At 43.5% G+C, this 23178-nt stretch overlaps 1 protein-coding gene across 1 annotated transcript in view; it reads left to right on the top strand.

Annotated features, from left to right (window-relative positions):
• The window catches only part of PIWIL4 (piwi like RNA-mediated gene silencing 4), an 86956-nt gene that overhangs the window by 50924 nt on the left and 12854 nt on the right, over positions 1-23178 (top strand). The window contains exons 10-12 of the mRNA XM_044286716.1: positions 6156-6356; positions 6435-6538; positions 14124-14194. Coding sequence (XP_044142651.1) covers positions 6156-6356; positions 6435-6538; positions 14124-14194 — 376 coding nt within the window. The remainder of the gene's footprint in view (positions 1-6155; positions 6357-6434; positions 6539-14123; positions 14195-23178) is intronic.

The raw sequence follows: 23178 nt of genomic DNA, 5'->3' as shown, positions 1-23178 counted from the left end.
TGTATTCATTTCTATGAGGCCGCAAAAATGCGTACAACATACGGTGTGCTGTGCGCATCCATTGTTACGTACCGCAGCCTTGCAAAAAATATAGAGCATGTCTTATTCTTGTCGGACAAGAATAGGCATTTTCTTTATAGCACCGGCCCTGTGCGTTCTGCAAAATGTGGAACGCACATGGCCGGTATCCGTGTTTTGTGGATCCACAATTTGCTCATCGCAAAACACGTCACGGTCGTGTGAATGCACCCTAAGTGTTTGTTTGAGGCAAGAAGACCACATCACAGGCACCTGTGGCTGGTGGTTGCCTGTTTAAATACCCGACTGACCCAGCAGCCTTGCTCCCTGATAAGCAGACCAGCTCCACTGTCAGCAGGCCTGATTGCCGCAGCGATAGAGCCGGACTCGTCACAGGAGCGCAACCAGGTGAGCACATGACATCAGGTACCGGAAAAAGGTCAAAACAAGTCTAAAGTGAGTGATTTATGTCTATTTACAAAGAAGGACTTTATCAACTTTCATGATTCTGGACTATTCTGCAGTAATACATGAGTAGTACTGCACACGACAAGTCCAAATTGCCAGTATTTTCCTGCTGCCCCCATTCCCCCACTGTCAGCACTCAAAGCTGCACTTAAATACACAGTCAGGACTGCTGTGCCGTGCTGACATAATGGAGAGGACTCCTGTGCGCATGCACAGCAGTCCTGACAGTGTATTGCAGCGCAGCTATGAGCGGAGGAACCAGCGCAGTTGGTAACTGGACTCCTTGTTTTCAGCATTACTCATGCATTACTGCAGCTAATAGTTCAGATCGTGCTCTGCAGCGAGACTCTGCCCCCTTAGGCCATAGCTGAAAATGGAGGTAATCAGGAAAGGGACAACTGTATCCGGTGCCAGCTTTCTCCAAAAACAGCTCCAAGCGCTTAGATAGTGACAGGTCGGTAAATCGTTTCTTTCTATGTCCTTTTCACCCTCATTCATTTTTAGGTTTAGTGTCCCTTTAAGCAGCATTGCGGTATTAGTCGTTTTGTCATTTGTATTTTGGTTCTTATTGCTTCCTAACGCCCAAATTGCTTGATTTAAAAACACTTCCTCAGTAAAGACAATGAGGTATTTTGTTCTGCCTGATTATAGCTGCTTCAGTCAGCCGCAAAAGTCCTAGTGATACGTAATAATATTCCACCAGATAATCTCGCACATATTAAACCAGAGGCAGAATGAACAAATGCGCCATTTAAAAAAAAAAACAGCCGCTTTATTGTCAGCATCATTACAGAAGAGGCTCTGATTAAGAAGAGGATAAATCAACATGGCAGCCCGATCATAACGCTGCGCTAATGCGGTATCATTAGTGGAACCGGCGGAAATCAAACCCCAGCCTTTGTGAATGTTAACATTTTAAGTAATAAATCCACAAAAGGTTTAATTACAATGGAATTAATTCAAGTCTTCATCTTCCATGCTTCAGTTGCTGAAGCTATGACGACAGCCATCTTATGAGGTGAATATTCATGAGGTCAGCTTCTCAGGAAGCATGACAGGACGCTGTGTATGCCGTCCTCCTTGTTCATATCCACCGGTCAGAGTGACTTAAAGGCCATGTACACCTTCAGGTTTTTTTTGTTTTTTTATGATTGAATTTTACTCATTTAAAGCAAAAAAAAAAAAATGTAAATTGTTCTTTTAAAAAAATATTGAGCCGTTCTGTCACAAAGGGTTAACAGTTTTTCTAGCTGTGCGAACCATACTTTTACTTTGTGCCGGTCATCTAATAACCCTTACCAAGAGGTCATAAACACTTATTCAAGCCATATTCTTGTCAGTAAGATAAGAACTGAGCTATGACGAGTGTTTAGGAGGTCAGAGATCAGCGATAAGAGCTGCCTGACGGAACAGAGCCGTCGCACGTGGCAGATTTTGCTCGATTTACCGGAATGGGGTTTGAAGAAACCCATGTGCTTCCTCCTAAAACTGCTCCATCCAGATGAATGGAACTTATTTTCTGCAACAAAATCTGCCGCGTGTGAAGGCACCCTAAAAATACAGAACCTACTACTAGAGAATCTGAAGTCTGTACAGAGAAAGGGGTTAAACATTTTTTAATAAAGACCAATTGAAAAACAATTTTTTTCGCTCAAAATGAATGCAATGAAATAATAAAGAAAGAATGGTGTACTAAGCCTTTAAAGAGACTTTATGGGATTCACATATTGATGGCCTATCATCCAGTGAGGACTGCAGCCTCCTCCTAGGGCAGTGTTCATTAGTCACATGGCCTGTGTGCAGCATTGAGGTGCATGGGCCTGGGCTGCAATACCAAGAACAGCCACTATATAATGTATGGCCATGTGCTTGGTATGCTCTAAGGAGGCTGGCATGCCAGGGGTCCGACCCCCACAGATCAGATATTAAAGGGAACCCATCACCATGAAAATGTGAATTATTTGCAGGCAGCGTGTTATAAAGCAGAGAAGCTGAGCAGACTGACATAAAGTTTTATAGAAAAAGATTCAGGATAACTTGTAATTTATTCATTTCAATTTGTGCTCATTCTATGCTTTGAAGTTAAGGAGGTGGAGCTCTCAGTGATTGACAGCCTTATCCCGATGACTGTGTATACAATCAGTGATAGGACCACCTCATAAACGCTCATTTTAGCTAAACGCTTATCAAACTGTAAGAATGTGTCTTAAATGAGTGTTTATGAGGTCAGGAGATCAGAGATAAGACACATGAGCTGTCAGCTGTTGGACCTCAGGAGGGACATAGACTGATTTTTAACTACATGTATCACTAAAACTGCTTACTCCACTTTGTATGGAGTAAGCTCCTTTATGCGTGAAGCTATGTGGGCATCCCCCTGCTATAGCCTGCAGGCCTGTAACCCCCTACCCCCTCCCAAAATTTTCATTCCTGTTAATGATACATTTTAAGCACCACCCATAATCTTCCTAGAAACGCCCACAAAACCTCCCAGTAACACCCACTTTCAGGCACATTTGCGACACATAGTAAACAGGATGGTTGGTAGGTGTCCTTTCTGTCACACTGGCACGGCTGTGATAACGCAGGTCAGAAGTCTGATGAGTGTATGTACAATGTGCTGTGTGTGGCTGGAGTAGTGTAGTTTGCCTTGATCAGGAGCGCATAGGTCTTCACAGGAGCTGTATACACAAAACGGTAGCATATTTCAGACTATTTGCAAAGTTTGGTTCCTTTTTTTCTTCAACTTGTTTTCTAGAAAAGATACAGTTTACAAATTAAATGGATGAAACATAACTGTGTACATATGCCTACAGTAAGTGAATTGTGCACTAAGTATCAAAAGGTCCAAGAAATGATCCAGGCTTTGGAGGCTATGCACACCTTCGGAGGCATTTTTTTTTATTATTGCATTTTACCCATTTAGGGCTAAAAACCATTTTTTCAATTGGTCTTTATTAAAAAAATATATTGAGCCATTCTGTCACAGAGTTTACTGTCTAGCTGTGTTCATCCTACTTTCACTTTGTGCCGGTCATCTAATAACCCTTATCTCTAAATTACTAAAAGGTCATAAACACTTATTTGAGCCACAGTCTTATCAGTAAGATATATATAATGAGCGTTTATAAGGTCTGAGAGCAGAGATAAGGAGCCTGTCAGCTTCCTGCCTGACGGAGCAGAGAGTAAATTCAGATCCCTCTATTACAGCATCTCAGCCGTGTACAAAAAAGCCTCTATATTTGTAACCAATAAAAAAAAAAAAATTAGCGCAAAATGAGTACAATGCAATAATAAAAAAATGCCCCCAAAGGTGTACATAGCCTTTAAATGTCAGAATATTTTACAACAGGTGTGATAAAGTACATTTAGTGTGTTATCAAGGGGCAATAAAAGGGTAAAATACACCCCCTTTTTTTAGCCCTGCGGCGATGTCCACTTGGCACACACTACGCAATCTCAAGATGCCAATGGGTTTTCATGGGAGCTGGAATGGCACCCTAAATAATGTCATCTTTGCACATCTATTAGGCGATGACAGAAGCAGGGCCTAATAGGATGCCTGTCGGGGTTACACTGACACAGGCATAAGGCTACTTTCACACTAGCGTTCGGCTGTCCGCTCGTGAGCTCCGTTTGAAGGGGCTCACGAGCGGACCCGAACGCTTCCATCCAGCCCTGATGCAGTCTGAATGGATGCGGATCCGCTCAGACTGCATCAGTCTGGCGGCGTTCAGCCTCCGCTCCGCTCAGCAGGCGGACACCTGAACGCTGCTTGCAGCGTTCGGGTGTCCGCCTGGCCGCGCAGATCCGTCCAGACTTACAATGTAAGTCAATGGGGACGGATCCGTTTGAAGATGCCACAATATGGCTCAATCTTCAAGCGGATCCGTCCCCCATTGACTTTCAATGTAAAAGTCTGAACGGATCCGCTCAGGCTAATTTCACACTTAGCTTTTTTTTGCCAATTTAATGCAGACGGATCCGATCGAACGCTAGTGTGAAAGTAGCCTTATACACAGAGGTATTTCAGTGCATTATATGAGCGGTTAAGCGATAGCAGGGTCTAGTCCCCTAGTGGGACTTACGCTGGGTTCACACCTGAGCGTTTTACAGCGCGTTCCTACGCGCTGTAAAACGCACAACAGGCAAGAACCAATGATTCCCTATGGGAAGGGTTCACACCTGGGCGTTTTACAGCGCGTACGATCGCGCTGTAAAACGCCCGACGCTCAAACAAGTACAGGAGCTTTTTTTGGCGCGTTTGGGCCATAGACTCTTTGGACAACACTGCTGTCAATCACCCAAACGCGCGTTCACTATTAAAAAAAACGCGCATAAAACGCGCGACAAAAACGTGCATAGAAACGCGCGTTTGAGAAACGCCTAGGTGTGAACCCAGCGTAAATGTTTAGAAATAAAATAAAAATAAGGAAAGAAAAATGTTTTCACCCTAAAAAATGTTCTACGTGCAAAAAAAACAATACAAAAACACATTTTTGGTATAGCTGCCTCCGATCTATGCAAGTATCACATGAGTTAACCTGGACGATGTAAAACATTTTATAAAAATGTTAACAATGAAAACATCACAAAAATAAACCTCACAGAAAAATTACATAAACACAGAAAAATGACACCCAAAACATTGAGGAATTCAGACTTTTTTTCAATTTTCCCCTAAAACAAGAACATTTATAAATGTTTTTTAATACTTTATATTAATGCCAAAACTGTGCCATAAGGAATTACAGTCCGTCCTGCAAAAAAACTAACTATTTAATCCGGCTATGTTGAGAAAAAGAACTTCAAATGTTGCTGTGTCTACAAGGCCATAAATTTTAAGGATTAAAAAGGCTTAAAAATCTAAATCATCAGCTGTTCTGCAGTAGATCCAGCGCAGGAACTGCACAGCTCTGTCCACTGTGTACTGGACAAAGCTGGAATGAGAGAATTGCTCCATTACATGGCGGACGAGGCAGTGAAGTTCAAGCATTGGGACCACCAGCTACTGTGAAACGACTGTTCGGTGGGGGTGCAGGGTGCTGGACCCCTACCAGTCACAGTGATGGATCCTGAGGATTGGCCATCACTTTTAAAAAACTTGTTCACACATTGTCAAAGTCCACAAACAGACTGAGGAACACACTCATGAAATCAAGACAAAGTCTTACCCTGGGTTCACACCTGAGCGTTTTACAGCGCGTTCAAACGCGCTGTAAAACGCTTAAGACATGAAAACCAATGCTTCCCTATGGGAAGGGTTCACACCTGGGCGTTTTACAGCGCGTACGAACGCGCTGTAAAACGCCCGACGCTCAAACAAGTACTTGAGCTTCTTTGGGGCGTTTTGACGCGCGTTTGTGGCCATAGGACACTGCAGTCAATGACACAAACGCGCGTCAAACGCGCGTTTACTATTACAAAAAACCGCGCGACTAAAACGCGCGTAAAACGCGCGTTTGAGGAACGCTCAGGTGTGAACCCAGGGTTAGGGCGCCCATATCCCATGCTGATTACCGCTGGTTGCCAGGCTGCACCTATACTTGCTATTGTTTCACATGGCAGGTACAGGGGCAGCCTGGCAATTAGCAATAACCTGCATGCGGGTTCCTGCGGCCGCCCCTTATATATAGTATTTTTACCCTCTTCCCTTTTGTTTCCTGCAGGTGTTTTGCATTCTTCCCTCCCAGTCCAAAGACAACTACGATTCCATAAAAAAGTACCTCAGCCTGGAACAGCCGGTCCCGAGCCAGTGTGTGCAGAACCGTACCCTGAACAAGCAGCACATGCTCATGAGCGTCGCCAGTAAAATCGCCCTGCAGATCATCTGTAAAACCGGAGGAGAGCTGTGGGCGGTAGAGATCCCTGTAAGCTTCTGACCTTCCCTGTGGCCGGGAGACGTCCCTGTATTACTGTATATCTAAATTTCACTTATGTTCTCATAGCTCAAGTCTCTGATGGTGATCGGGATCGATGTCAACAAGGACGCCATCAATAAGTCTCATACAGTCGTGGGCTTTGTGGCCAGCACAAATTCAAGACTAACCAAGTAAGTGTGCGCACCGAATACATCCATTTACAACCATGGATTAGAGCGCTCCTTTCTCCACTGAGCACCATTATGCAGACCTCCGATATCTGACATCTATGTTGCTAGGGATATGGTAGTATAATCTGATGTTTAGCTCTAGAAATGCCTGCCACTGAACAATGGGCAGATAAGGGAGCACAAGTCTTGGCAGGTCCTGAAATACACATTCTGCTGATAGGCAGAGCAGAAGCTTATGAATAACCATGACTCTTCTCAGACAGCCATGACTCTTTTCCAGGCCCAGGATGCAATGATTATAAAGCTGGTTCTCAGCAACCACTTAAATGGGTTATCCTGGAAAAGATAATGATGACATCCTCAGGATAGGTGATCATTATCACATCGATGGCGGTCTGAGTCCCGCCATCCAAGCTGATCATCTGTTCCAAGGAACCACTGTGCTCACCAGTGCTCTGGTATTGCAGCTCAGCCCCACTGACTTGAATAGGGCTGAGCTGCAGCTAGGCCATAGACCGATGTACAGTGATGTCACGGGCCTAGGAAGAGGCTGTGTCCCTCAAGGCCTGCTTCTAACGGCTGATCGGCGGGGGTCCCAGGTGTTGCAGATCTGATACTGATGACCTTTCCTGAGGATAAGTCATAAATATATTTTCCTAGATAATCCCTTTAAAGGCTTTGTACACCTTCGGGAGAATTGTTTTTTTATGATTGCATTTTACTCAATTTGGGCTAAAAATTTTTTTTTTCAATTGGTCTTTATTAAAAATATTAAGTCGTTCTGTCACAAAGGGTTAAAGTATAACTGTCGTTTTTTTTTTTTGGGGGAGTATTGGATTGTGGTGATTAATATCTCCTTGGTGGCCCTATTTCAACTTTTCACTGTGTATTCAATTACCCCTTAATTCCACAGTTTTGTTCCCTGTACTGCCTACTTTTACCTGTGCTTAAAATCAGGTTGCTATGCAGGGTCCGTCTATGTGTTGAAGGACGGAGTACGCAGAAGCACGCAGCGTGCAAGGTCACATTACTGACAGCCAGGGACTGTAAGTAAATGATTAAAGCCAGGTCCTCCCCAGCAGCTGATAACAGTGCCTGGGCTGTGTGCACTTCTCCCTGTCCCTGCGCTTGGCAGACGCTCCCTCACTCAGCAGAGCTGGACAATGCAGAGTTGAAGCAGCGCAGACCAGGGAAGGGAGATCTGCCATCTGCTCAGTGTATAAATGAAAGCAACATGTGGTAAGAGGACCCCTTTGTGCTGCAGGAGATTAACCCTTTAGGGGGGAGGGCTCTGGTTACTGACACTTTTGGGGGGCTATTGTTACTGGCTAGTGAGGGCAGGCGGGATTAGCCTCAGGGTGAGGGCAGTGGCGGCCATCTTAACTGAATAGTGAAATTGCAGTTTTATGCAGACTGGTTGCTAAGGGCTGAATCTTATTAAATATGGGGTAAGTCAGTCTAATAGTAACCGATTCTGGAATATCATGTTATTAGTAACTACATATATGAAAATTGAAATTAGGGTCTAAGTGGGACAGTTATCCTCTAACTGTTTGTCTAGTTGCGCATCCTACTGTCACTTTGTGTCCGTCATCTAATAACCTTATGTCTAAACTACTGAGGGGTCATAAACACTTATTTAAGCCACATTCTTATCAGTAAGATAAGAACTGAGCTATAATGAGTGTTTATAATGTCAGAGAGCAGAGATAAGGAGCCCGTCAGATTAGCTGGGTGAGGAAGCAGAGAGAAAATTAAAGCGAACCTTTCACCTGCATTTCACTTAATAAACTATCAAAAGTACCTTATAGATCATCCTCATTGTGTTATCATACAGTCTTGTCCCGCTTTTCTGCCATGTATATGCATGAAAAAATCGCCTTATAAAGTACTCTTCTCCAGCTCCACAAGTCACGATAGAAGTCAAGGGGGTAGCCCTTCCCTCACTCCAGGCTGTAACTCCCCTGCCCTAACCCCGCCTCTATGCAGTCTAATTGACACCCGGCTCAGTCGCCGGGACCGCGCTTGTACAGGCGGGCGCATGCGCCGTCGGCCTCAGTAGCAGCGCGATCCCGTCTATCACGCGGACTCAAGCGCGATCCTGTAACTGAATTATGGAGCTGGAGAAGAGTACTTTATAAGGCGATTTTTTCATGCATATACATGGCAGAAAAGCAGGACAAGACTGTATGATAACACAATGAGGATGATCTATAAGGTACTTTTGATAGTTTATTAAGTGAAATGCAGGTGAAAGGTTCGCTTTAAGATCCCTCTAGTAGAGCATCTCAGACCTGTACAGAGAAAAAGGTTCCATATTTGTAATAAAGGCCAATGTAAAAAAGATTTTTAGCTCAAAATGAGTACAATGCAATAATAAAAAAATTTACCCAAAGGTGTACATAGCCTTAAATTTTAGCTCTTGAATGACATTCAGCTCGTCAGTCACTACTTTATGCTGCCCTCGGTGAGGTCAGCATAAAGTTGATGACAGGTATCCTTTAAAATTCTTAGCCAGGGAATTATTGCAAATAGAATGGTAGCTCCCTGTATATCTTGTTGATGTTGAGTCATACCAGCACATGACCTTTGCGGCCTGTGATTTTTGTAAAAACACTTTGACAATCCCCTTTAAAGGGCATCTGTCAGCAGTTTTGTCCCTATGACACTGGCTGGCCTGTTACATGTGCACTTGGCAGCTGAAGGCATCTGTGTTGGTCCCATGTTTATATGTGCCTGCATTGCTGAGAAAAGTGACCTTTTAATGTATGCAAATGAGCCTCTAGGAGCAACAGGTGCATTGCCGTTACACCTACAGGCTCTGCTCTCTCTGCAACTGCCACACCCTATCCACTTTGATTGACAGGGCCAGGTGATAGTGTCTGCCTGGCCCTCTCAATCAAAGTGCAGAGGGTGCAGCAATTGCAGAGAGAGCTGAGCCTCTAGGTGTAATGGTAACGCCCCCGTTGCTCCTAGAGGCTCATTTGCATATATGAAAACTTCATTTTTGTCAGCAATGCGGGAACATATAAACATGGGACCAACACAGATGCCTTCAGCTGCCAAGTGCACATGTGACAGGTCAGCCAGTGTCATAGGTACAAATCTGCTGACAGATGCCTTTTAACCTCTTCCTTATGTCCTGGTACTTAAAGACACAGAGCGTACCTGTACGCCCTGTGTATTTCTGATCACCGCCGCGCAGCACTTCGGCTAAATGCCCGGGGGGTCCCGTGACCCCCCCATGTCGGCGATCGACGCAAACCGCAGGTCAATTCAGACCTGCGTTTTGCGGCTTTTCTAACTTGCAGCGGCGAGCGGTGCCATCGGGTCCCCATGGGGCTGTGGGGGGGACCCGATGGCATGGAAGGCAGCGCGATGTCTAAGGGAGGCATCGCGCTTCCTTCCGGTGACGTGCCTGTGAGATCCAGCCCCCTGGATTTCACAGGCCCCGGAAGCTGTATGAGTAATACACACAGTATTACTCATACAGCCAATGCATTCCAATACAGAAGTATTGGAATGCATTGTAAAGGAATATACCCCCAAAAGTTCAAGTCCCAAAGTGGGACAAAAAATTAAGTGAAAAAAAAGGTTGAAAAAAATAAAGTTTTCCCCCCCAAAAATTAAGTTTCAAGTAAAAATAAACAAAAACGTAATTTTCCCCAAATAAAGTAAAAAAAAATTGGTAAAAAATAGGGGGGGGGGAGTATACATATTAGGTATCGCCGCGTCCGTATCGACCGGCTCTATAAACATATCACATTACCTAACCCCTCAGATGAACACCATAAAAAATAAAAACTGTGCTAAATAAACCATTTTTTTGTCACCTTACATCACAAAAAGTACAACAGCAAGCAATCAAAAAGGCGTTTGCCCACCAAAATAGTACCAATCTAACCGTCACCTCATCCCGCAAAAAATGATTCCCTACCTGAGACAATCGCCCAAAAAATAAAAAAAACTATGGCTCAGAATATGGAGACACTAAAACATATATATTTTTTTTTTTTAAAAAGCTGTTATTGTGTAAAACTTGCATAAATAAAAAAAAGTATACATATTTGGTATCGCCGCGTTCGTATCTACCGGCTCTATACACATATCACATGATCTAACCCCTCAGATGAACACCGTAAAAAATTTAAACTGTGCTAAATAAACCATTTTTTGTCACCTTACATCACAAAAAGTGTAATAGCAAACGATCAAAAAGTCATATGCACCCCAAAATAGTGCCAATCAAACCGTCATCTCATTCCGCAAAAAATGAGACCCTACCTAAGATAATCGCCCAGAAACTGAAAAAACTATGGCTCTCGGACTATGGAGACACTAAAACATGATTTTTTTTTTTGTTTCAAAAAATGATATTATTGTGTAAAAATTACATAAATAAAAAAGTATACATATAAGGTATCGCCGCGTCCGTATCGACCGGCTCTATAAACATATCACATGACCTAACCCTTCAGATGAACACCGTAAAAATAAAAAAATAAAACTGTGCTAAATAAACCATTTTTTGTCACCTTACATCACAAAAAGTGTAATAGCAAGCAATCAAAAAGTCACACGCACCCCCAAAAAAGTGCCAATAAAACCGTCATCTCATCCCGCAAAAATCATACCCTACCCAAGGTAATCGCCCAAAAACTGAAAACATTATGGCTCTCAGACTATGGAAACACTAACCCTGGGTTCACACCTGAGCGTTTTACAGCGCGTTCAAACGCGCTGTAAAACGCTCAAGACATGAAATCCAATGCTTCCCTATGGGAATGGTTCACACCTGGGCGTTTTACAGCGCGTACGAACGCGCTGTAAAACGCCCGACGCTCAAACAAGTACTTGAGCTTCTTTGGGGCGTTTTGACGCGCGTTTGTGGCCATAGGACACTGCAGTCAATGACACAAACGCGCGTCAAACGCGCGTTTACTATTACAAAAAACGCGCATAAGAACGCGCGACTAAAACGCGCGTTTGCGCAACGCTCAGGTGTGAACCCAGGGTTAAACATGTTTTTTTTTGCTTCAAAAATGAAATTATTGTGTAAAACTTACATAAATAAATAAAAAGTATACATATAAGGTATCGCCGCGTCCGTATCGACCGGCTCTATAAACATATCACATGACCTAACCCTTCAGATGAACACCGTAAAAATAAAAGAATAAAACTGTGCTAAATAAACCATTTTTTGTCACCTTACATCACAAAAAGTGTAATAGCAAGCAATCAAAAAGTCACACGCACCCCCAAAAAAGTGCTAATAAAACCGTCATCTCATCCCGCAAAAATCATACCCTACCCAAGGTAATCGCCCAAAAACTGAAAAAATATGGCTCTCAGACTATGGAAACACTAAAACATTTTTTTTTTTGCTTCAAAAATGAAATCATTGTGTAAAACTTACATAAATAAATAAAAAGTATACATATTAGGTATCGCCGCGTCCGTGACAACCTGGTCTATAAAAATACCACATGATAAAAATAGAAACGGTGCCAAAACAGCTATTTCTTGTTATCTTGCCTCACAAAAAGTGTAATATAGAGTAACCAAAAATCATATGTACCCTAAACTAGTACCAACAATACTGCCACCCTATCCCATAGTTTCTAAAATGGGGTCACTTTTTTGGAGTTTCTACTCTAGGGGTGCATCAGGGGGGCTTCAAATGGGACATGGTGTAAAAAAAAAACAGTCCAGCAAAATCTGCCTTCCAAAAACCGTATGGCATTCCTTTCCTTCTGCGCCCTGCTGTGTGCCCGTACAGAAGTTTATGACCACATATGGGGTGTTTCTGTAAACTACAGAATCTGGGCCATAAATATAGCATTTTGTTTGGCTGCTTTGTTACTGGAAAAAATTGATTAAAATGGAAAATGTGCCAAAAAATTAAAATTCTGAAATTTCATCTCCATTTGACAATAACTCTTGTGGAACACCTAAAGGGTTAACGACGTTTGTAAAATCAGTTTTCAATACCTTAAGGGGTGTAGTTTCTTAGATGGGGTACATTTATGGAGTTTCTACTCCAGGGGTGCATCAGGGGGGCTTCAAATGGGACATGGTGTCAAAAAAACCAGTCCAGCAAAATCTGCCTTCCAAAAACCGTATGGCATTCCTTTCCTCCTGCGCCCTGCCGTGTGCCCGTACAGTAGTTTATGACCACACATGGGGTGTTTCTGTAAACTACAGAATCAGTGCCATAAATATTGACTTTTGTTTGGCTGTTAACTCTTGCTTTGTAAAAGTAAAAAAAAATATTAAAATGGAAAATCTGCCAAAAAAGTGAAATTCAGAAATTGTATCTATTTTTCATTAATTCTTGTGGAACACCTAAAGGGTTAACGACGTTTGTAAAATCAGTTTTAAATACCTTGAGGGGTGTAGTTTCTTAGATGGGTCACTTTTATGGAGTTTCTACTCTAGGGGTGCATCAGGGGGGCTTCAAATGGGACATGGTGTCAAAAAAAAAACAGTCCAGCAAAACCTGCCTTCCAAAAACCGTATGGCATTGCTTTCCTTCTGCGCCTTGCCGTGTGCCCGTACAGCTGTTTATGACCACATATGGGGTGTTTCTGTAAACTACAGAATCAGGGCCATAAATATTGAGTTTGGTTTGGCTGTTAACCCTTGCTTTGTAACTGAAAAAAAAAAAAAATGGAAAATCTGCCAAAAAAGTGAAATTATGAAATTATATCTCTATTTTCCATTAATTCTTGTGGAACACCTAAAGGGTTAACAAAGTTTGTAAAATCAGTTTTGAATACCTTAAGGGGTGTAGTTTCTAGAATGGGGTGGTTTCTATTATGTAAGCCTCGCAAAGTGACTTCAGACCTGAACTGGTCCCTAAAAATTGGGTTTTTGAAAATTTCTGAAAAATTTCAAGATTTGCTTCTAAACTTCTAAGCCTTGTAACATCCCCAAAAATAAAATATCATTACCAAAATGATCCAAACATGAAGTAGACATATGGGGAATGTAAAGTAATAACTATTTTTGGAGGTATTACTATGTATTATAGAAGTAGAGAAATTGATACTTTGAAATTTGCAATTTTTTACCAATTTCTGCTAAATTTGGTATTTTTTTATAAATAAAAATGAATTTTTTTTGCTTCATTTTACTATAAATAAAAATGATTTTTTTTTTACTTCATTTTACCAGTGTCATGAAGTACAATATGTGACGAAAAAACAATCTCAGAATGGCCTGGATAAGTCAAAGCGTTTTAAAGTTCTCACCACTTAAAGTGACACTGGTCAGATTTGCAAAAAATTGCCTGGTTCTTAAGGTGAAATAAGGCTGTGTCCTTAAGGAGTTAAGTGCAGATAATAAATGTGGCTGTCAGTTACGAGAACTTTTTTTTTTGCTTACGCACTTCAGAATCTTTTTCTATTTTTCTTTTCCTAAGTGCCAGTTTTAGGAAGTAACGGAATATCAGTTCTGCCAGATAGTTGTATTCTACACTTTAGGCTATTTAATATCACAGATAATTCCGCTCGCTTCGTGAACAGAGCTTGTGAAATTTCAGCTCCGCTGCTGTTTTATCTCTGTATTTTTCTTTTTTCAGGTGGTTTTCACAGTGCATCATTCAGAAAACAGCAACCGATTTTGCTGATTGCTTGAAAGTTTGCATGAAAGGTAATTTTAGCCGCCAGGCCTGAAACTGCTAAGATTGGCAGATAGTTCTCGCCGTGTATTAATCAGTCTTAAAATATCAGACAGCAAAATAGGCAGCAAAAACATGTTTACAATTAATCTGCATAATGTCTCGTGGATGCATGCACCACATACATCAATATTCCTTCTACAGGTACACTCCGGCAGGATGGAACAGAATTTTAATCTAACGCAACTTGAAAACCAACGTCTGCAGTTTGATTTCAAATATGTAATTTTAGGAAATGTTCCTGGAACTACTGTATATGACAGGCACATTTCTTAACATGTTATTTTCATAGTCCAGTATTATGTGTTTTCATATTGCTGTCAACGGTAAAAAATTTGTACAACCTGTATCTAAAAGGACATGCTGCAAAAAATAGTATAAATAATAGGAGATCAGTCATCCGCCCCATTTTCACAAACCTTAGATTGGACTTGTCTTTGGCTGTAATGCAACAGGCTGCAGCAGAAGCCCTTCCACACTTCTCTGTCTCCTGAAAGACCAGACATGCTAAGGCCCCTTCAGTCATTTGCCAGATGGGTATGGAAGAAAACAAGAGAAAGGTAATAATCCTTGTGTTGTTTGCAAGGTTTTGGTCTCAAGAGTCTTTCTTTCCACACCCATTTATAGAGTGAGCCTGTGAGTCCTAGAATCCTCGCCCACTTATAGGGAGGAAAAAATGCCTATGAAGCAATACCAGACCGCTTGCAAATCAAATACAAAACTTTATTACAGAATTAAATTCATGAATAAAAGACATCAGTACAGGGAAAGGCGACATCATCTGGAGGAAGACACAGCAGATACAAAGTTCAAAAATTGTACATATTGATATACAAAACCAAATCAAATAAAGTGCAAGTGCATTAGTGTATCAAATACATATAAGGGACAAAGAACAGTTACCCATGCTGTGTCTCTACCAGGATGGCGCCAGTCAGCTTCCTGCTTCTCCTACCCACTTATAAAGTCTGTCTTAAAAAAGGCCTATAAGTGCTGATTCCCTTATACACTTGTAGAGAAATGCTATGAGTCCTGCTTCCCCAACTTACTTATAGAGAGACTATGAATTCTGCTTCCCCTGCCTACTTATAGATAAAGCTTGTGAGTCCTGCTTCCTCCACCCACTTACAGAGAGAGCCTGTGAGTCCTGCTTCCTCCACCCACTTACAGAGAGAGCCTGTGAGTCCTGCTTCCCCCACCTACTTATAGAGAAGGCCTGTGAATCCTACTGCCCCCACCAACTTGTATAGAAAGCCTGTGAGCCCTGCTGCCCCCACCCACTTACAGAGAAAGCCTGTGAGTCCTGCTGCCCCCACCCACTTACAGAGAAAGCCTGTGAGTCCTGCTTCCCGCACCCACTTACAGAGAAAGCTTGTGAGTCCTGCTTCCCACACCCACTTACAGAGAAAGCCTGTGAGTCCTGCTGCCCCCACCCACTTACAGAAAAAGCCTGTGAGTCCTGCTTCCCGCACCCACTTACAGAGAAAGCTTGTGAGTCCTGCTTCCCGCACCCACTTACAGAGAAAGCCTGTGAGTCCTGCTGCCCCCACCCACTTACAGAGAAAGCCTGTGAGTCCTGCTTCCCCCACCCACTTACAGAGAAAGCCTGTGAGTCCTGCTTCCCGCACCCACTTACAGAGAAAGCTTGTGAGTCCTGCTTCCCGCACCCCCTTACAGAGAAATCCTGTGAGTCCTGCTGCCCCCACCCACTTACAGAGAAAGCCTGTGAGTCCTGCTGCCCCCACCCACTTACAGAGAAAGCCTGTGAGTCCTGCTTCCCGCACCCACTTACAGAGAAAGCCTGTGAGTCCTGCTTCCCGCACCCACTTACAGAGAAAGCCTGTGAGTCCTGCTGCCCCCACCCACTTACAGAGAAAGCCTGAGTCCTGCTTCCCCCACCCACTTACAGAGAGAGCCTGTGAGTCCTGCTTCCCGCACCCACTTACAGAGAAAGCCTGTGAGTCCTGCTGCCCCCACCCACTTACAGAGAAAGCCTGTGAGTCCTGCTGCCCCCACCCACTTACAGAGAATGCCTGTGAGTCCTGCTGCCCCCACCCACTTACAGAGAAAGCCTGTGAGTCCTGCTTCCCGCACCCACTTACAGAGAAAGCCTGTGAGTCCTGCTGCCCCCACCCACTTACAGAGAAAGCCTGTGAGTCCTGCTTCCCCACCACTTACAGAGAAAGCCTGTGAGTCCTGCTTCCCCACCACTTACAGAGAAAGCCTGTGAGTCCTGCTTCCCCACCACTTACAGAGAAAGCCTGTGAGTCCTGCTTCCCCCACGCCCTTATAAGGAAAGCCTGTGAGTCTTGATTCCTACCTTTAAGTATTATTTATATCCCTCTTGGCTTGATGTTTTTTTGGTCAATAGCATTTTGGTACATCAACCACTTACTATCAGATACTATCTCTTTTCTGTCAACGCATCAACAGTTTGGCTTCCCATTTTGCCATTTTCATTATTTATGCATAACTAGACATTGTTTCAGTGATTGTGCCCCTGATGAACCTCTTGGTTGCATACATGGGGCAAAACGCGATGAGCCCATGTTGATACATTTATATCAGTACATTTGTTCATTTTGTACAGTTCAGTACATTTTTCTCTAGTATTTCATTACAGGAGGATGGTTTGTATCTTTTTGGTGTGGCCTGTGGTTTTCACATATTCACAATTGTAACCACATAAATGGTGCACCTTTTGTTGACCACATGCTACACTTTTTGCGAGCCCTCTGTATATCTGTCCTTTGTCCACTCTGTCTCCTAACAGATTAGGGTGAGACAGGAACAACTTAGAAGAAAGTAGAATTTCTCTCTGTATTAGGGAGAGTCTAGTTTTGATCATTTTAATTGTATTAATAAAAGTTTCGTTTTTTTCTCTTTTCTGTGATTTCTTTGGCTATATTCCATTTAGTTATTCTAAATTTTTCCTGATAACGGATCAGGTCCTGTGATTAGTCTGGCTTCCCCCACCTACTCATATAGAAATCCTGGTTCTCCCCCCTTATTAAGAAAGCCTGTGAGTCCTGCTTCCCCCAACCCCTTACAGAGAAAGCCTGTGAGTCCTGCTTCCCCACCACTTACAGAGAAAGCCTGTGAGTCCTGCTTCCCCACCACTTACATAGAAAGCCTGTGAGTCCTGCTTCCCCTACCACATATAGAGAAAGCTTGTGAGTCCTGCTTCCCCCAACCCCTTACAGAGAAAGCCTGTGAGTCCTGCTTCCCCACCACTTACAGAGAAAGCCTGTGAGTCCTGCTTCCCCACCACTTACAGAGAAAGCCTGTGAGTCCTGCTTCCCCACCACTTACAGAGAGAGCCTGTGAGTCCTGCTTCCCCACCACTTACAAAGAAAGCCTGTGAGTCCTTCTTCCCTCGTCCACTTATAGAGAAAGCCCATGAGTCTTGCTTTCCCTACCCACTTATAAAAAAAGTGTGTGAATCCTGCTTCCCCTACCTACTTATAGAGAAAGCTTGTGAGTCCTGCTTCCCCCACCTTCTTATAAACAAATCATGTGAGTCCCATTTCCCCCACCCAGTTATAGGGAAACCCTGTGAATCCTGCTTACCCGCCCATTTATATACAAAGCCTGTGAGTCCTGCTTCCTCCACCTACTTGTAGGGAAACCCTGTGAATCTTGCTTTAATCACCCACTTGTAGTGAAAGCCTGTGAGTCCTGCTTCCCCCACCCACTTATAGAGAAAGCCTGTGAGTCCTTCTTCCCGCACCCACTTATAGAGAAAGCCTGTGAGTCCTGCTTCCCGCACCCACTTATAGAGAAAGCCTGTGAGTCCTGCTTCCCCCACCCACTTATAGAGAAAGCCTGTGAGTCCTGCTTCCCCCACCCACTTGTAGTGAAAGCCTGTGAGTCCTGCTTCCCCCACCCACTTGTAGTGAAAGCCTGTGAGTCCTGCTTCCCCCACCCACTTATAGAGAAAGCCTGTGAGTCCTGCTTTCCCTACCCACTTATAGAGAAAGCCTGTGAGTCCTGCTTTCCCTACCTACTTATGGAAAAAGCCTGAGTCCTTAATTCCAGACCCACTCATAAAGTCTGTGAGTTATGCATTCCCCAACCACTCAAAAAAGCCTGTGAGCCCTGCTTCCCTCACCCTCTTATAGAGAAAGCCTGTGAGTCCTCCCCCTCTCCCAAAGAGTGATTTACAGCTGTATAGATATACAGTAAATACAATTGCAAACTCCTGAAGAAAAATACCAAATCACATCAGAAAACCTTTTGTCCCTAACCTTGGCATCGAACATCATGTATTTATTGTTGCAGATTTATGATCCTGATGCAGAAGAATAGTCAGCAGGAGGTGACATAGTATTCTTCTATTAAGTGACAATTCCTAGGTGCACCCAGTGCTATAACAGCACTATAAAGCCGTGGATCTCATCAGTGATATATATTGATAGAGGCAATCTGTGCCACTCAGGTATCTAATAAAGTAGCCAGGCTTCTATGAGCACTGGCAGACAGCAACTATCTGAGGATGAAGATAAGAGGTGAAAAATATAATCCGTTCTCAAGGACTCCATATCCCTGTTCTTAGGAGAGCGCTCGGAAGGCTTTGTGTCTTTATTTATTTACCATGGAGCTTGTAAGTCCTTGTGAACATTATATTACCCTGACCTGTATGGACAAAATCCTCAGTGGGAACGTGGAAAATAAGCTGGCGTACAAATATTGTGTGGAGCCCAAGACCATAGAAGTGAATCACAGGTTTTAATCTCTTTTTATGCACCCTAAAATGTTATTTGTCTTTACAGCTGCTGCTTGACATTGAGTGCTTCTGCTTAAAAATGTAGTCCCATCTGGACATTTGTGACATATCGATAGGACATGCCATAAACGTCTGATAGGTGCCCATCTCACCTTTAAGACCTGCTTATGTCTCAAGAACAATGCTCTGCATGACTAGAGAGCGCACAGCACCCACACAGCGTCCTCTCACTTCTCTGCTATTGGACTTCCAAAGATAGATGAGCCAGTGCAGGTGTGCGGCCATCTCTCCATTCACTGTTTTAGGACTTTTGAAAATAGCCAAGTCAGCTCGGATTTTTTAGGAACTCAACATGGACCCATTCCTGAGACAAGAGTGGGTGTCAGAGGTGGGGCCTGCACCTATCAGACATTTATAGCATATCCTATTCATTGAATACCCCTTTAATTTACTGGGAGCCAGTATGCCCAAGATCTTCTCCTGTTTTGTTATTTCCATGAATGCAGCCATACTATTGCTGAGGCTACAGTACAGTACTTTACATTTATCAGCATCACATTTCACCTGGAATTTACCTTCCCAGACTGCCAAATGTCGAGCTCTTTATGTTCTGTAGTTAGGCATTGTCGTTATCAGTTGTTATCGCCTGAGAAACAGCCCTGAAAACATTCACTTTCTCCAGTGACGTTGATGGTAAAGGGAAGTGTTATGTACTATTGGAAGTCATGGAGTGTTCATGTATAGTAAGTGTGGCTTCTCTAGCTGGTAGAGTCCCACGTCAGAAGAAACGGCTGTAGACATCCTTGCATACAGCCTTAATGTGGGTGTATGCAGGCGCAGTGCTAAGGACTATGTCCGATCCTATCCTGTAAGCTCAGGCAGGTGCAAGGATACAATCCGGTCCTGGATACTAAACATACAGCTTGTGCACAAGTGTAAGGATACAATCCGGTCCTGGACACTAAACATACAGCTTGTACACAAGTGTAAGGATACAATCCGGTCCTGGACACTAAATATACAACTCGTGCACAAGTGTAAGGATACAATCCGGTCCTGGACACTAAATATACAACTCGTGCACAAGTGTAAGGATACAATCCGGTCATGGACACTAAATATACAACTCGTGCACAAGTGTAAAAATACAATCCGGTCCTGGACACTAAATATACAACTCGTGCACAAGTGTAAGGATACAATCCGGTCCCAGACACTAAATATACAGCTTGTGCACAAGTGTAAGGATACAATCCGGTCCTGGACACTAAATATACAGCTTGTGCACAAGTGTAAGGATACAATCCGGTCCTGGACACTAAACATACAGCTTGTGCACAAGTGTAAGGATACAATCCGGTCCTGGACACTAAACATACAGCTTGTACACAGGTGTAAGGATACAATCCGGTCCTGGACACTAAACATACAGCTTGTACACAGGTGTAAGGATACAATCCGGTCCTGGACACTAAACATACAGCTTGTACACAGGTGTAAGGATACAATCCGGTCCTGGACACTAAATACAGCTTGTGCACAAGTGTAAGGATACAATCCGGTCCTGGACACTAAACATACAGCTTGTGCACAAGTGTAAGAATACAATCCGGTCCTGGACACTAAACATACAGCTTGTACACAGGTGTAAGGATACAATCCGGTCCTGGACACTAAATACAGCTTGTGCACAAGTGTAAGGATACAATCCGGTCCTGGACACTAAACATACAGCTTGTGCACAAGTGTAAGGATACAATCCGGTCCTGGACACTAAACATACAGCTTGTGCACAAGTGTAAGGATACAATCCGGTCCTGGACACTAAACATACAGCTTGTACACAGGTGTAAGGATACAATCCGGTCCTGGACACTAAACATACAGCTTGTACACAAGTGTAAGGATACAATCCGGTCCTGGACACTAAATATACAGCTTGTGCACAAGTGTAAGGATACAATCCGGTCCTGGACACTAAACATACAGCTTGTGCACAAGTGTAAGGATACAATCCGATCCTGGACACTAAACATACAGCTTGTACACAAGTGTAAGGATACAATCCGGTCCTGGACACTAAACATACAGCTTGTGCACAAGTGTAAGAATACAATCCGGTCCTGGACACTAAACATACAGCTTGTACACAGGTGTAAGGATACAATCCGGTCCTGGACACTAAATACAGCTTGTGCACAAGTGTAAGGATACAATCCGGTCCTGGACACTAAACATACAGCTTGTGCACAAGTGTAAGGATACAATCCGGTCCTGGACACTAAACATACAGCTTGTGCACAAGTGTAAGGATACAATCCGGTCCTGGACACTAAACATACAGCTTGTACACAGGTGTAAGGATACAATCCGGTCCTGGACACTAAACATACAGCTTGTACACAGGTGTAAGGATACAATCCGGTCCTGGACACTAAATACAGCTTGTGCACAAGTGTAAGGATACAATCCGATCCTGGACACTAAACATACAGCTTGTACACAAGTGTAAGGATACAATCCGGTCCTGGACACTAAATATACAGCTTGTGCACAAGTGTAAGGATACAATCCGGTCCTGGACACTAAACATACATCTTGTACACAGGTGTAAGGATACAATCCGGTCCTGGACACTAAACATACAGCTTGTGCACAAGTGTAAGGATACAATCCGGTTCTGGACACTAAATTTACAACTCATGCATAAGTGTAAGGATACTTTCACACTTGTGGCAGGACGGATCAGACAGGCTGGTCACCATGTCGGATCCGTCCTGCCGCTATTTCGCCGGACCGCCGCTCCATTCCCATTGACTATAATGGGGACGGGGGCGGAGCTCCGACGCAGCACTGCGGTGCACAGCAAAAGCCGCCGGACTAAAAAGCCCTGCATGTCCGACTTTTTAGTCTGGCGGCTTTCGCCGTGCTGCGCTGGAACTCCGCCCCTGTCCCCATTATAGTCAATGGGGACGGAGCGGCGGCAGGACGGATCCGACATGGTGAACAGCCTGTCGGATCCGTCCTGCCACAAGTGTGAAAGTACCCTAAGGATACAATCCGGTCCTGGACACTCAATATACAACTTGTGCACAAGTGTAAGGATACAATCCGGTCCTGGACACTAAATATACAACTTGTGCACAAGTGTAAGGATACAATCCGGTCCTGGACACTAAATATACAGCTTGTGCACAAGTGTAAGGATACAATCTGGTCCCAGACACTAAATATACAGCTTGTGCACAAGTGTAAGGATACAATCCGGTCCCAGACACTAAATATACAGCTTGTGCACAAGTGTAAGGATACAATCCGGTCCCAGACACTAAATATACAGCTTGTGCACAAGTGTAAGGATACAATCCGGTCCCAGACACTAAATATACAGCTTGTGCACAAGTGTAAGGATACAATCCGGTCCCAGACACTAAATATACAGCTTGTGCACAAGTGTAAGGATACAATCCGGTCCCAGACACTAAATATACAGCTTGTGCACAAGTGTAAGGATACAATCCGGTCCTGGACACTAAACATACAGCTTGTACACAGGTGTAAGGATACAATCCGGTCCTGGACACTAAATACAGCTTGTGCACAAGTGTAAGGATACAATCCGGTCCTGGACACTAAACATACAGCTTGTGCACAAGTGTAAGGATACAATCCGGTCCTGGACACTAAACATACAGCTTGTGCACAAGTGTAAGGATACAATCCGGTCCTGGACACTAAACATACAGCTTGTACACAGGTGTAAGGATACAATCCGGTCCTGGACACTAAACATACAGCTTGTACACAAGTGTAAGGATACAATCCGGTCCTGGACACTAAATATACAGCTTGTGCACAAGTGTAAGGATACAATCCGGTCCTGGACACTAAACATACAGCTTGTGCACAAGTGTAAGGATACAATCCGATCCTGGACACTAAACATACAGCTTGTACACAAGTGTAAGGATACAATCCGGTCCTGGACACTAAACATACAGCTTGTGCACAAGTGTAAGAATACAATCCGGTCCTGGACACTAAACATACAGCTTGTACACAGGTGTAAGGATACAATCCGGTCCTGGACACTAAATACAGCTTGTGCACAAGTGTAAGGATACAATCCGGTCCTGGACACTAAACATACAGCTTGTGCACAAGTGTAAGGATACAATCCGGTCCTGGACACTAAACATACAGCTTGTGCACAAGTGTAAGGATACAATC

Source organism: Bufo gargarizans, chromosome 3 (genome assembly GCF_014858855.1).
Source record: "Bufo gargarizans isolate SCDJY-AF-19 chromosome 3, ASM1485885v1, whole genome shotgun sequence".
Taxonomy (NCBI): Eukaryota; Metazoa; Chordata; class Amphibia; order Anura; family Bufonidae; genus Bufo; species Bufo gargarizans.
The sequence above is the reverse complement of the archived record's forward strand: the minus strand, read 5'-3'. Positions and strand labels throughout refer to the sequence as shown.